A 16169-nucleotide genomic window follows, 5' to 3' on the forward strand; every position below is an offset into this window, starting at 1 on the left:
AAAAGAAATCAGTTAGAGCTTTTGGAATTGAAAAACTCACAGAATTTCAAAATACAGTTGAAAGCTTTATCAATAGACTGGACCAAGCAGACAAAAGAATTTCAGAGCTTGAAGACCAGTCTTTGGAACTAACCCAATCAGACAAAAATAAAAAAGAATTTTAATAAATGAACAAAATCTTCAAGAAATATGGGATTATGTAAAGCAACGAAACGTACAAAATATTAGCATTCCTGAGAGAGAAGGAGAAAAAGCAAACAACCTGGAAAAGATATTTGAGGGAATAATTCAGGAAAACTTCCCTAATCTTGCTGGAAGTAGCCATCCATATATAAGAAATCCAGAAAACATCTGCAAGATAGTATACAAAATGAATATCACCAAGTCACCAGACTGTCCAAGGTCAATGCTAAAGAAAAAATCTTAAAGGCGGCTTGAGAAAAAGGGCAAGTCATATACAAAGGGAACCCCATCAGGCTAACCTTACAAGCCAGGATAGATTAGAGAGCTATTTTCAGCATTCTTAAAGAAATTCCAACCAAGAATTTCATAACCCACCAAACTAATCTTAAGTGAAGGAGAACTAGGCTCTTTTCTAGACAAGCAAGCACTAAGGGAATTTGTTACCATCAGACCAGCCTTAGATCCTTAAGAGAGTTCTAACACAGAAACAAAAGAACAATACCTGCTACCACAAAAACAACATAAATATATAGCCCATAGGCCCTGTAAAGCAGCCACACAACAGAAACTACAAAGCAACCAGCTAACAATGTCATGATAGAATGAAAACCTCACATATCAGTATTAACTTTGAATATAAATGACCTACATGCTCCACTTAAAAGGCAGAGTGGCAAGTGGAATAAAAACAAAAGACCCATTCTTCTGCAGTCTTCAAGAGACCCATCTCACACATAATGACACCCATAGGCTCAAAGTAAAGTGTTGGAGAAAGATCTACCATGCAAATGGAAGGAAAAAAAAAAGCAGAGGTTGCTTGCTATTCTTATATATGATAAAACAGACTTTAAACTGGCAACAGTAAAAAAAAAAAAAAGGGCATTACATAATGAATCCTACATGCATAAAATCACAAAATTACATACAATTCTACCTGGATAAAATTACGTAAAATCCTGCCTTTCAAGGGTTCAACTCAAGAAGAAGACTTAACTATCCTAGGTATGTACATGCGCAACATTGGAGCACTTAGATTGATAAGACAGGTACTTCTAGACCTATGGAAAGACTTAGCCACACAATAATAGTGGGGAACTGACAGCATTAGACAGATCAATGAGGCAGAAAACTAATAAATTAATTCTGGACTTCTAGTCTTCACTTGAATAGGTGGACCTAATAGACATCTACAGAATACTCCACCCATCAGCCACAGAATATACGTTTTTCTCATCTGCACATGGAATGTACTTCAAGATCAACCACATGCTCAGGCATAAAGCAGGTCTCAATACATTCAGAAAAACTGAAATCATACCATCTATACTCTTGGACTACAGTTGAATAAAAATGGAAATCAATACCAAGAAGATCTCTCAAAACCACACAATTACATGGAAATTAAACAATTTGCTCCTGAATTGCTTCTGGATAAACAATGAAATCAAGGCAGAAGCATAAAAATTCTTTGAAATAAATGAAAACAGAGACACAATATACCAAAATCTCTGGGATGCAGCAAAAGCATGTTAAGAGGAAAGTATACAGTGATAAACACCCACCTCAAAAAGTTAGATCTCAAATTAATGATCTAACATCACACCTAGAGGAACTAGAAAAACGAGAACAAACTAACCTCAAAGCCAGCAGAAGAAAAGAAATAACTAAAATCAGAGCTGAACTGAATGAAATTGAGACCGAAATTCCAACCAAAGACTCAACAAAACCAAAAGTTTGTTCTTTAAAAGGGTAAAGAGGACCAATAGATTGCTAGCTAGATTAACAAAGAGAGAAAATCCAAATAAGCACAATCAGAAATGACAAAGGTGACATTACAACTGACCCCACAGAAATACAAAGAGATCCTCGGAGACTATTATAAACATCTCCGTGCACACAAACTAGAAAATCTAGAGGAAATGGATAAATTCCTGGAAATACACAGTCTCTTAAGATTGAATCAGGAGGAAATTGAAACACCAAACAGACCAATATTGAGTTCTAAAATCGAACCTGTAATGAAAAACCTACCAGCCACAAAAAAAAGCCCTTGACCAGATAGATTCACAGCTGATTTCTATTAGATGTATAAAGAAGAGTTGGTAGCAGGGCACGGTGGCTCACACTTGTAATCCCAGCACTTTGGGAGGCCAAGGCGGTTGTATTACCTGAGGTCAGGAGTTTGAGACCAGCCTGGCCAACATGGCAAAACTCCATCTCTACTAAAAATACAAAAATTAGCCAGGCGTGGTGACACACGTCTGTAATCCCAGCTACTCGGGAGGCTGAGGCAGGAGAATTACTTGAGCTCGGGAGACAGAGGTTGCAGTGAGCCGAGATCATGCCACTGCACTCCAGTCTGGCCAACAGAGTGAGACTCTGTCTCAAAAAAAAAAAAAAAAAAAGCTGGTACCAGTATTCTACTGAAAGTATTACAAAAAATTGAGGAGGAGGGACCCCTTATTAACTCATTCTGTGAAGCCAGCATCACTCTGATACCAAAACCTGGCAGATGCAACAAAGCAAGAAAGCTACAGGCCGATATCCCTGACGAACATAGATGCAAAAATCCTCAACAAAATACCATAGCAAGCCAAACTCAACAGCACATCAAAAAGTTAATTCACCATGATGAAGTAGGCTTTATTCCTCAGATGCAAGGATGGTTCAACATATACAAATCAATGATTCACCACATAAATAAAATTAAAAATGAAAACTATATGATCATCTCAATAGATGTGAGAAAAGCTTTCAATAAAATCCAACATCCTGTCATGATAAAAAACTCTTAAGAAACTAGGCATCAAAGGAACATACCTCAAAATACCAAGAGCCATTAATGATAAGCCCACAGACAATATCATACTGAATGGGCAAAAACTGGAAGCATTTGGCTGGGCGCAGTGGCTCATGCCTGTAATCCCAGCACTTTGGGAGGCTGAGACGGGCGGATCACAAGGTCAGGAGATCGAGAACATCCTGGCTAACACGGTGAAACCCCGTCTCTACTAAAAATACAAAAAATTAGCCAGGCATGGTGGCAGGCACCTGTAGTCCCAGCTACTTGGGAGACTGAGGGTAGGAGAATGGCGTGAACCCGGGAGGCAGAGCTTGCAGTGAGCTGAGATTGCGCCACTGCACTCCAGCCTGAGTGACAGCGCGAGACTCCATCTCAAAACAAACAAAACAAAACAAAACAACTGGAAGCATTTCCTTGAGAACAGGAACAAGAGAAGGATGCCCACTCTCACCACTCCTGTTCAACATAGTTCTGGAAGTGCTAGCCCCAGCAGTTAGGCAAGAGAAAGAAATAAAAGGCATCCAAATAGGAAAAGAAGTCAAACTCTTGGTCTTTGCTGATGATATGATTCTATACTTAGAAAACCCTAAGGACTCCTACAGAAGGCTGTTAGAACTGATAAATGATTGTAGCAAGATTTCAGGCTACAAGATCGATGTACAGAAATCAGCAGCATTTCTATATACCAATAATGTTCAAGCTGAGAGCCAAATCAAGAATGTAATCTCATTTACAATAGCCACACAGACAAAAAAAAAAAAAACCTAGGAATACATCTAACTAGGGAGGTGAAAGATCTTTACAAGGAGAGTTTCAAAACACTGCTAAAAGAAATCATAGGTGACACAACAAATGGTAAAACCTCTCAGCTTGTGGATTGGAAGAGTCAATGCCACTAAAATGGCCATACTGCCCAAAGCAATTTCTATCAAACTACCAATGTCATTTTTCACAGAATTGGAAAAAACTATGCTAAAGTTCATATGGAACCAAAAAAGAGCCCGAATAGCCAAAGCAATCTTGAGCAAAATGAACAAAGCTGGAGGTGTCATACTACATGACTTAAAACTATGCTATAAGGATCCAGTAACCAAAACAGCATGATACTGGTACAAAACAGACACAAACCAATGGAACAGAATAGAGGACTGCAAAATAAAGCCACACACCTACAGCCATCTAATCGTCAACAAAATTGACAAAAATAAAGACTGGGGAAAGGACTCCCTAGTCAATAAATGGTGCTGGTATAATTGGCTAGGCATATGCAGAAGAATGAAACTGGACCCCTACCTTTCACCATGTACAAAAATTAACTCAAGATGGAGTAAAGATTTAAATGTAAGACCTCAAACTATAAGAATCCTGAAAAAAAAGCGAAGAACATCATTTTATCTGGGCCTTGACCTTGGGAAAGGATTTATGACTAAGTCCTCAAAAGCAATTGCAACAAAAACAAAAATTGACAAGTGGGACCTAATTAGAACCAAAGAGCTTCTGCACAGCAAAAGAAACTATCAACAGAGTAAACAGACCACTTACAGAATGGGAGAAAACATTTGCTAACTATGGATTTGACAAAGGTTTAATATCCAGAATCTATAAGGAACTTAAACAGTTGAACAGGCAAAAAGCAAATAATCCCATTAAAAATGGGTGAAAGGCATGAAAAGACACTTTTCAAAAGAAGACATACAAGTGTTCAACAAACATGAAAAAATTACTCCACATTACTAATCATCAGAGAAATGCAAATCAAAACCACCATGAGATACCATCACATACCAGTCAGAATGGTTATTATTAAAAAGTCAAAACACAATGGATATTGGCAAGGCTGTGGAGAAAAGGGAATGCTTCATACAACGTTGGGAAAGTAAGTTAGTTCGGCCACTGTAGAAAGCAGTTTGCAGATTTCTTAAAGAACTTAAAACAACTACCGTTTCACCCAGCAATCCCATTACTGGGTATATACCCCAAGGAAAACAAATTATTCTACCAAAAAGACACATGCATTTCCCTGTTAATCACAGCAGTGTTCACAATAGCAAAGACATGGAATCAACCTAGATGCTCATCAATGCTGGATTGGATAAAGAAAATGTGATACATATACACCATGGAATACCACACAGCTATAAAAAAGAATGAAATCATGCCCTTTGCAGCAACATGGATGGAGCTGGAGGCCATTATCCTATGCAAATTAACATAGGAACAGAAAACCAAATATTGCATGGCCTCACTTATAAGTGGGAGCTAAACATTGGGTACTCATGGACATAAAGATGGCAACAGTAGTCACTGGGGACTACCAGAGGTGGGAGATAAGGAGGGGAGCAACAGTTGAAAAACTAACTGTTGGGTACTATGCTCAGTACCTGGGTGATGGGATCATTCATACCCTAAACCTCATCATTATGGAATATACCTAGGTACTGCACATGTATCCCCTGAATCTAAAATAGAAGCTGGAAAAAATATTTTTTTGTTATTCCAACAATGTTCACGGTATCTTTACCAGGAGTAGACTCCATCTGAAGGAATCACTTTCTTTGCTCATCCATAAGAAGCGATTACTCGTCTGTTGAGAAGTTTTATCATGAGATTGCAGTAATCAGTCACATCTTTAGGCTTCACTCCTAGTTTTTTTGCTATTTTCCACCACATCTGGAGTTACTTCCTCCACTGAAGTCTCAAACCCCTCAATGTCATCTGTGAGGGTTGGAATCAACCTCTTCCAAACTGATGCTAATGTTTATATTTTGACCTCCTCCCATGAATCACAAATGTATTTAGTGGCATCTAGAATGGTGAATCCTTTCCAGAAAGTTTTCAATTTAGTTTGCCTAGATCCATCAGAGGAATCACTATCTATGGCAGCTATAGCCCTACGAAATGTATTTCTTAAATAACAAGATTTGAAAGTCAGAATTGCTCCCTGATCTGCAGGCTGCATAATGGGTATTGTGTTAGCAGGTATGGAAACAACATTAATCTCCTTGTCCACCTCTGTCAGAGCTCTTGGATAATCAGGTGTGTTGTCAATATGCAGGAATATTTTGAAAGAAATCTTTTTTTCTGAGCAATGGATCTTGACAAGGGGCTTATAATATTCAGTAAACAATGCTGCAGAGCTGCTGTGGTTCAGACTTTGTTTTTTCATTAACAGAGTACAGGCAGAATCAATTTAGCATAATTCTTAAGGGCTCCAGCATTTTTGGAATGGTAAATGAACATTGGCTTCAACTTAAAGTCACTAGCTGCATTAGCCTGTCCTTTGAAGCTTTGAAATCAGGCGTTGACTTCTCCTCTCTAGCTATGAAAGTTCTCTATGGCATCTTCTTCCAGTAGGAGGCTATTTGATCTACATTGAAAATCTTTTGCGTAGTGTAGCCGCCTTCATCAGTGATCTTAGATCTTCTGGGTAACTTGCTGCAGCAACTAGATAACCTCAGCACTTGCTGCTTCACCTTGGATTTTTATTTCTGGAGATGGCTTCTTTCCTTAAACATCATGAGCCAGTGTCTGCTAGCTTCAAAATTTTCTTCTGCAGCTTCACCTCTCTCCATTGAAGAGAGTTTAGGGTCTTGATTTGTGCTAGGCTTTGGCTTAAGGAATGTTTGGCTGGTTTGAGCTTCTGTCCAGACAATTAAACTTTCTCTATATTAGCACCAATGCTGTTTTGCTTTCTTATCATTTGTGTGTTCAGTGGAGTAGCACTCTCAGTTTCCTTCCATAACCTTTTCTTTGTATTTACAACATGACTAACTGGTGCAAGAGGCTTGGCTTTCAGCCTGTCTTGGCTTTTGACATACCATCGTCACTAAGCTTAATCATTTTTAGTTTTTGATTTAATGTGAGAGACATACAACTTTTCCTTTCACTTGAACACTTAGAGGCCATTGTAGGTTAATTAATAGGCCTAATTTCAATAATTGTTGTCTCTCTGGAATGGGGAAGCCTCAGGAGAGGGAGAGAGACAGGAAGACAGAGACTGCTGGTCAGTGGAGCAGTCAGAACACACCTAACATTTATCAATTAAGTTCTTATGTGGGCACAGTTTGTGGTGCCCCCAAACGATTGCAGTAGTAACATTGAAGATCGCTGATCGCAGATCACTGTAACAGGTAAAATAATATTGAAAAAGTTTGAAATATTGTTGAGAATTAACCAAAATACGACAGAGAGACATGAAGTCTCAGCAGGTGCTATTGGAAAAATGGTGCCAAGAAGCTGACACGATGCAGGGTTGCCACAGACCTTCAAGTTGGAAAAATCTCAGTATCTGCAAAGCATAGTAAGGCAAAGTGCAGTAAAACAAGTCATGCCTGTAACTGATCGTTTACCTGCTTCTCTTTGGTCTTAGCTTTTTTTTTTTAAAACGATCATCTGCAAGTTCCTTTTAAGTGAGAATTAATTTAGACTTTAATTATTTATTTAAATGTCCTTGATAATAACACTATAGGGTAATGGAATAGAGAGCTTCAACTCTGAAGTCAGGCAAACCTGTATTCCAGTGTGGGTGCCTTGGTCTGATGGCTGTATGACTTTGGACATGTTATTTAGCCACTCTGAGCTTCACTTCCCTCATCTGTGAAATAGAACCAATGATTACTGTGAGAAATAAATCTGTAAAACTACAGAAAGAACATGGCGTGATAGCTAGTCATTATGAACATGGAAAGTTACTCAGAGTCATTCATCTGTTACTACTGTCATCCAGAGTGATGCAGATTGGAAATTTTTGTGTTTATCTGATCTCTTTTTTAGCATGTATCGTACAGTATTGAAGTAATCTATTTATTCTTGTCTTTCTCTCTAGACTGGGAGTTCTATGAGGACATAAACTGTCTCACTGACTCTTGTATTTCTAGTGTTCAGTACAGTGCCATTCAGAAGGTAGACATTCAGTAAAGATTAGTGGAACAGTTGAAGAGATGTTTTCAACCTTTTTTTAAACCTGTGCTTTTTTTTTTTTTTTTTTTTTTGCTAAAAATAAACCTTAACTTGCCTTTAGTGTGACTTGAAATTCAGAAGAGTTAAAATGTGATATCTGAAAACAAACTAATGTTTTGTGACAAAGTATTGTTTCATTTTCAAAGCACTTATTAGGTAGCTTTAAAGATGATGATCCACAGCCCATGGGGTTCCATTCTACCTGGCTGCATTCCTTAGAGAATCAGCCAGTGGATAAATTGCCCCGAAACAACTTGAGTTTTGATGTCAGTTGGAATATACTGACTAGATATATGATCTTAGTTTCCTCAGTTCTGAAATTATGAGAGTTGGATTATAATAGACTTTTAACATATCTATCTTTAATTTTTACTTTACTAATAATACTTAATAGTTGAGTGCTTACTACGTGCTAGATAACCCCGTCAACGATTTTCATGTATTGTCTCTTAATCCTGAAAAATCTCAAGTGGCTACTGTGTTTATTATGGTCACTTTACCAATGAGAACAAGCAGAGTAGCTGAGTACAGAAAATTAGGAAGAATATCACCAGTGCATTCATTGAGTGGAAAAGCAACTGAATGCTTGTTGTGGAGGTCAGTGAGATAGAGGTAAATGCAGATTCACCTTCTACTGCTAAACTTGGATTGTTGCAACGATGAAGGCTTACACAGCAGGAGGCTGCCCAAATATTATACTGCTCTCCAAAGATGGCCAAACGTATCACCTGAATGGCGATGTCAGGAGACGAGGGGGCACCTTAAGGTGATATGAGGCAACATAGCACTATTTGAGAAGTAAGACTTGTAGCTTCTAAAGTTGTAATATATCCCTTATGTTTCAAGAAATTTAACATAGCAAAGGAACACTTTTTTCCCCCAAGAGTCCTCAAAAATGTGTTTTCCGTGTTTAAGATAAGTACCTGTATTGAGTTCTACTCTCAATTTAAGAAGCCCTTAAGGGTGTTCTAGCAGCCCTTGTCACCTTTCCCACGAAGTCAGAAGTCAGCCAGTGAATTGCTAGTGTTGGCAACAAATAAGAGGTAGATCATTAATTTGAAAAGTGTGTGTTTTAATTGTTTTTTAAAAAGGCTTTCTTCTATTTCCTTTTATACTCATTTAGGTTTTTCTGCTTCCTCTGATTATAATCATATTAAAAAAAGGCCAACATTATTTTCGTGTGTGTGTCTCTCTCTGTGTGTGTGTGTGTGTGTGTGTGTGTGTGTGTGTGTGTGTCAGTGTCAGTCAAACAGATAGACTGACCTATTCTGTACAGCAGGTCAAATAAGTTTCTCCTACTGGCCTGCCTTGGAGACTATTAGTGATTTATAGTATTTCTGTGGAAAAATGTGTTCAAAATTTTGCATAACTTTTCCACATTGGAGGTGCCTGTTATTCCATAAAGATTAAGTTTAAAAGTTATTTTAATCATAGGTTAACACCCTTAGTAGTAGTTTAAAATTAAAGTAGATTTAGAGGTTCAAGAAAAAAAATAAAATACTTTAAATTGTGCCTGATGATTCAAAAATTTTATTTTAAATTGTTCATGCCACCAAAGGGGAAAGAAAGTAGAGAGAGTGTGTGCGCATGCAGGGACATGCATAAATTAGGGATAGTTTTGATTGATTTTAGTCACAGACATCCTAATCATGTTTTGGCTGAATTTTGTGAGATGAGTAAATTATCTCATTTAATGGTGGATTTCAAGAATATTGGAATATTAGAAAATACTGTGTCATGGGCTGGGTGCGGTGGCTCATGCCTGTAATCCCAGTACTTTGGGAGGCCGAGGCGGGTGGATCACGAGGTCAGGAGTTCGAGACCAACCTGGCCAACATAGTGAAACCCTGTCTACTAAAAATACAAAAAATTAGCTGGGTGTGGTGGTGGGCACCTGTAATCCCAGCTGCTCGGGAGGCTGAGGCAGGAGAATCTCTTGAACCCAGGAGGTGGAGGTTGCAGTGAGCCGAGATCGCGCCACTGCACTCCAGCCCAGGCAACAGTGTGAGACTCCGTCTCAAAAAAAAAGGAAAAGACCATGTCATGTTAGCCAGAATGTTTGTACATAAGTTACAGCAAATTAAAATTAATGAATTTGATTTATGTAAGGAAGTTTATTTCACTTTAGCTATCATGTATTGAGAAGAGTATACCCTTTTCTTTTGTAAATTCTAATATTTAGTACTTTTTTTGTTTTGTCAGTCATATTGTTAAAAAGGTAAAGGCAGAGTACAAAGTTGGTATTGGAGAAACTAGTTTGGGAAAACAACTGATGTTCTGTCAGGACAATCCTGAAATTCGTATTAATTACTTTTTAAAATAATTGTGCCATGAGTTACGAAGAAAGCTATAATCCTGAGCCATGTAATCCCACACAGCTTCCATGCAGCCAGGAGACATGGAGTGCTGGGCACTGGGCATGGCTTTAGGCCTTGTTTTTTCCCCCCAGCTCTTCTGGAGCCTGTGGTATGGGACTCTCTCTTTAGGGTGTCCACAGGATTTTAAGCTTCTGAAGTTTCATTTCTTATTTTTTTTTCTGGGAATACTGTGTTATGCATAAGTATTTTTTAGCTTAATTCACTTCAGCTTGATGTTTGTGACTTGGCATCCCTCTTCTAATAGTGCTCTTACTTTTTGTAGGTATGCCTTACACTTTCTTGTACAAAGTGGAATTTCCTACTGTATCATGATCATCATAGGAGTGGAGAACATGCACAAGTAAGTATTCACTTTGTTCACATGCAAATATATATTTCACTTGAATAGAATTGCATCAGAATAGAATTTTATTTATTACATTAAAAGTAATTCTGAATTGTGATAACTTTTTAAAGAAGAATTGTCATAAATACAAAAATAAAATCATTGGTATGCATCATTCTTCTTTTTACTTAAAGCACCATTGACATTTTGGGATGGATGTTTCATTGACATTCAGGACTAACCTGTGCATTGTAGGATGTTAGGTAGCATTCCTGGCTTTTACCCCCTAGATGCCAGTAGCACCCCTTGAGCTGTGACAACCATAAATGTTTCCAGATATTTTCACATGTCTCTTGGAGAAGCGAAATTGCCTGCTGTTAAGAACCACTGGCTTAGTCTGTAGGTGATAGAAGTGGAGAGATGCAGTGAAGTGAGTAGACTGGAGAGAGAGTTAGAAGGACCAGTAGGAAATAAGGTGTCAAGGATGACTTCTGTGTTTCTGGCTTGAACAGTAGGGTAGATGGAAGCACTGTCTTCTGAGGTGGGGAGTCCTGAAAGTGGGAAGCATGTTGAAGGTGGCATAGAGCATTTCAAGTGGGTATATATTCAGTCTCTAAACAGTGTTTGGTATATAGTAAACACTCAATGAATTTTTGCTGTGTAAGTGGATGCTGACTTTAAGATATCTGTAAGACATATAATAGGAGATTGGTAACTAAGACATTTAGTAGGAGCTGGGTAGCCGGGCTAGAGATGGAAATTTGGGAATAGAGATGAATAAAATGTACTTGATTGAAAACCCAGGGACAGAGTCTATTTAGCAGATCCTGCTGGGTGTTCTGCAATGTCTGAGCTATGATGTGTGACCTATGTACCATATTTCTGAATTCTGAATCACATATGTCTGCAAGAACTTTGTATAAAGAATCAGACATATGGCTTTTATTAGCTTTTTTCTAACTCTCATTCTATTTTGCATTTTCCGTATTTGGCACTGTCAGTCACTACATCTGTTGTAATGTGTACTGTCTTCTCCATTTCCATTGACATCGCCTGCACTGAATTTTCTTTTTTTTCTGTAAACCAACCCTTACAAGTTCCTGATGTTTTTATTTTAATTTTTATAATTAAAGAGAGGATATTTAGATGGTGTTTCAGATGAAGCAATTTTTATAGGTTTATGACCCTATTTTTAAAAAAACTTGTACCTCTGATGGGTTCAAAGTGATGCTACAATTAATATCTGATGCAAAACATATTAATCAGGTTTAGAATAGATTAGATTAGATTACTGAAAACAGGGGACTTACATACATTTAGGCCAAAGCAAAAGTAATATGCTTTTCAGTTGGAAGGTTAGTGAATTCATGTTTAGCAATGGGAAATTGTTTCTTTTTCTGAAAGGCAGTTGCAGTCTGTGAAGTTAACTTTGTAATACTTTAGACTTGCACTGCTGAGTATGACAGCCACTAGTGTGACTGTGTAAGTTTAAATTAATTAAAATTTAGAATTCAGTTCCTTAGTTACACTAGCCACATTTCTTTCTTTCTTTTTTTTTTTTTGAGACCAAGTCTCACTCTGTCACCTAGGCTGGAGTGCGGTGGCGCAATCTCAGCTCATTGCAACCTCTGCCTCCCGGGTTTAAGCGATTCTCCTGCCTCAGCCTCCCGAGTAGCTGGGATTACAGTCACACACCACCACGCCCATATACTAGCCGCATTTCAAGTGCTCACTAGCCACATATGGCTAGTGGCTACATGGACAGTGCAGATAGAGAACATTTCTCTCATTGCAGAAAATGATATGGGATAGTGCTGCTTTAGAGACATACAGTTGTATAAAATTAGTAATGTTACTCTTTTACAGTAAGTATTCAGGGAGATAATGCTACTTGCTTATATGCTGCTGCTATTTAGGATAGAATCTTGGTGTTGTAATTTGACACTATTGATGTAGAAGATTAGGGCAGGTAAGTAAGGTTTGCCATGTGAGTAAATTGCTAGGGTTGGCAGTAAATAGCGGGTGGATAATTAATTTGAAAAGTACGTATTTTAATCACTTTTTTAGCTCCGTTCTATTTAGCTTATACCCATATATATATTTTTCTATGACTTTACTTTTTTACTTTTTTTTCTTATCTGAATATGCTCATTTTTTTTTTCTGCTTAGGCCTTTACAATAATTAAAAATGTTTAATGGGTCAGACCAAATACACTAGATGGGACTTAGAGCATTTTTATGTGTTGTCCAAAGGTATTGTTTATGTGGAATACAATCTGTTTACTTCTTTCAGTCTAGTTTTACATGGTATACATTTCTTACATTATGTTTTAATATATTTCTTTGACTAGCCAGAGTTTAAGTCTTTAAAATGAAAGATTTGAACTTATCTAAGTACTGAACAGTTTTTAAATTCTTGCCTCTCTCTGCTATGTGATTTTTTTTTGCTTTATGCTCTTTATGAGATATTCATAATGTAGTTATTGTACTTGCTTTGATTGACCCATGTGTAAATTCAAATATATATATATACACACACACACACACGTATACACACTTTATTTTTGTAATTCCCTTTAATGCCTCTATGGTATGTTTTATTATTCTGATTCATATCTTACCTTTAAAATGTAATCTAGGCCAGGCACAGTGGCTCACGCCTGTAATCCCAGCTCTTAGGGAGGCCAAGGCAGGTGGATCACTTGAAGCCAGGAGTTTGAGACCAGCCTGGCCAACATGGGGAAACCCCATCTCTACTAAAAATAGAAAAAATTAGCCAGGCATGGTGGTGCATGCCCGTAATCCCAGCTACTCGGGAGGTTGAGGCAGGAGAATTGCTTGAACCGGGGAGGTGGAGGTTGCAGTGAGCCAAGATCGCGCAACTGCACTCCAGCCTGTGCAACAGAGCAAGACTCTATCTCAAAAAAAAAAAAAAAAAAAAAGAGAGAAGAAAATGGAAAAGTTCTATCATTGCAGCATTGACTTTCTCCCTGCTCTCTGCCTTTTATGCCTTAGTACATCCGTTCCTTCTCTTTACATTTCCAGTACCTTGTTTTCTGTCCCCCATTAAGACATAGAAGGGAAGAGGGGGCTGATTGTGTACCCCACTGGCAGTTTCACTGCTTGAGAGGTGGTGGTGCCTTATTGTATAAGTAAGCAAGCAGAGACTGAGTTGTTAGGTAACTGAGGACGTGTAGCTGGAAAACAGCGGGTATGAACTGGTATCTGTTCTGTTCTGAGCATGCTGTTTTAAGTAATCTAATTTCATTTGACTGAAATTTATTTGCACGATCTGTCACAGGTAATTTGCCCTTTATCTCTTTTTATGAAACAAAAAACTATTGCTGTTAAAGGAATTACAATATCAGCAGACAGAGGAGAATCTTTCTTGAGATATGGGATGAGAAAGTTCAAGTGACTTTCTTTCTTGTGATTTTGACATCATGTAATGTTTTAGAACCATTTCCAGAGTTTATTCTGGGTGTGTATGTGTTTGAAGATTGCTCCAGGGAAAGGATTGGCCATGTGTCTTTTCTGGCCTCAGATGACCTCCCTGCTCCCCAGGGATTGTGTGCTCTGGAAAGCGGCCACGGAAGCCCGTTTCCTAGGACCTGTGTGGTGTGGAGGGTCTGAGAGCGTCTTTGGCCTGTGTCTCTGACCCTGCAGCCTGGCATAAGCTTGCTTGCTTCAGCATAAGTCCTGAAGCGGTGCCTCAGCCCTGATCTCCTTGTCCTAGAACCTCCCTTCATCCCTGTCACAAGACATCTTTACCCCATGCTCCCGCTGCAGTTGATGCCATCGGACTCTGTCCTGCCATTTTCTTTGGCTCCAGCAGTCCCAGGTCCTCTGACTGTAGGCCAGGATGAGTGAGCAGCAGGATTTACTCAAGTGCCACCTTGTCGGGGCTTCGGGCCTCCATCGGGTTCAGCTGTGGAGTGTGTTCCCCAGGCATAGGACATGGATGTAGGGGACAAGTGGCTGTGCCAGAGTGCAAAGGGACAGAATTGAGATTAAGTTCCTGAGATGCACCAGTATCAGTCTCCATTTAGTAGAAAGATTCCTTCACTGTTGTGTGGTAGACAGAATTCCAGTAAGGGCGATGAATCATGAAATCAGGCTGTTTTATTGGTTCATTCATTCATTCATCTTATTTATCACAGCCCTCTCATGTGCTAGGCACTGTACTCAGCTTCTCCTCCAAGGAGTTCAGTATGGCAGGAGGCATGTGAACACATTTTAATATTGTGTGCTAAGAGCTCTGGTGGGAGAGAGTTTACAAAAATAGCTAACCCAGCTAGGAGCAAGCAACTCAGGGCAGAGCTTCCTTGGGGGGCATGGTATGTGAATTAGATATGAGGACTCTTAAGTAGCTGAAGAGGTAGCAAGGACAGACTTTACTGCAGGATGGACAGCACAGGCAGAGGCGTGGAGGCATGAAACGTGGCAGCATGAAACACGGTAGCATGAAACACAGTGGTCTGAAACACAGCATGAAATGTGACCTCATGAGACATGGTGGCGTGAGACACGACAGCATGAAACGTGGCAGCATGAAACACAGCGGCATGAAACGTGGAGGCATGAAACGTGGCACGAAATGTGGAGGCATGAAACGTGGAGGCATGAAACACAGTGGCATGAAACACAGTGGCACGAAATGTGGAGGCATGAAACGTGGTGGCATGAAACGTGGTGGCATGAAACGTGGCGGCATGAAACACGGTGGCATGGAACACGGCGTGGAAGCACTGGCAGCTTAATAAGTAGCCTGACTATAGGGGATGGTGAGGTGTGAGTGTGTGTGTATGTATATGCTAGAGAGAGAGCGTGTGCCCAAGCATATGAGCTTGGTGGGGGTGGGGTGACACCATTACATCTCAAGGCATGCTTTCCCAGCCATTTCCCTTTGGCCAAAGTATATTGTTTGTGTAACAGTCCTTTCGTCCTCTCAAATGAGAAGCAAATGCATCAAATGTGTTTCATGTACTAAGGGAACAGAGATACAGAGAGGGCTAAATTTCTCTTTTATCTAGCATTTATTTAGTATATACAATTTAAAAATAGACACACATGTGCCTTGCCTATAAAAAAATGTATGATCTGGCTATGGAGACAATCCCTACATGCGTCTCAATGTGTGCCACAACCAGCACCATTTAAACCAGGCCCCGAGGTAGGTGCAATCTGTGTGCTTGGACTTCCCTCTCATAGAAATTCAGCACCGTGGTGGCAGTCACATGCACATAGCACTGTTTGACGTGATCTTGCTTGTTTACGTCTTGGTCTGTCTCTCCCTGGCGAGTGTGAGTGATAGGAGAGCAGGAGCACGTCCTGCCTATCTCACACGCCACTTAATCCCCAGGGCCTCGCAGAGTGCGTGGCAAGTGGTACGGTCTCAGTAAATACTTCTTAAAAGAGTGAGTTTAGGATACAGCCTGGTTTTGTCCACCCTCTACCAACTCCTTTGCCTTGTTCTCCATGACTGCGCTTCCTTCCTTCCTGGAAAATGTCTCTTTTCTGC

General features: G+C 39.3%; 1 protein-coding gene across 4 annotated transcripts in view; it reads left to right on the forward strand.

Moving 5' to 3' along the window:
* MBOAT2 (membrane bound O-acyltransferase domain containing 2) overlaps positions 1-16169 on the forward strand; it is a 144699-nt gene that overhangs the window by 49595 nt on the left and 78935 nt on the right. For all 4 annotated transcript variants that reach the window (XM_054474605.2, XM_054474568.2, XM_054474615.2 and 1 more), the window contains one exon: positions 10586-10663. In XM_054474605.2, coding sequence (XP_054330580.1) covers positions 10586-10663 — 78 coding nt within the window. The remainder of the gene's footprint in view (positions 1-10585; positions 10664-16169) is intronic.

Source organism: Pongo pygmaeus, chromosome 12 (assembly GCF_028885625.2).
Source record: "Pongo pygmaeus isolate AG05252 chromosome 12, NHGRI_mPonPyg2-v2.0_pri, whole genome shotgun sequence".
Classification (NCBI taxonomy): domain Eukaryota; kingdom Metazoa; phylum Chordata; class Mammalia; order Primates; family Hominidae; genus Pongo; species Pongo pygmaeus.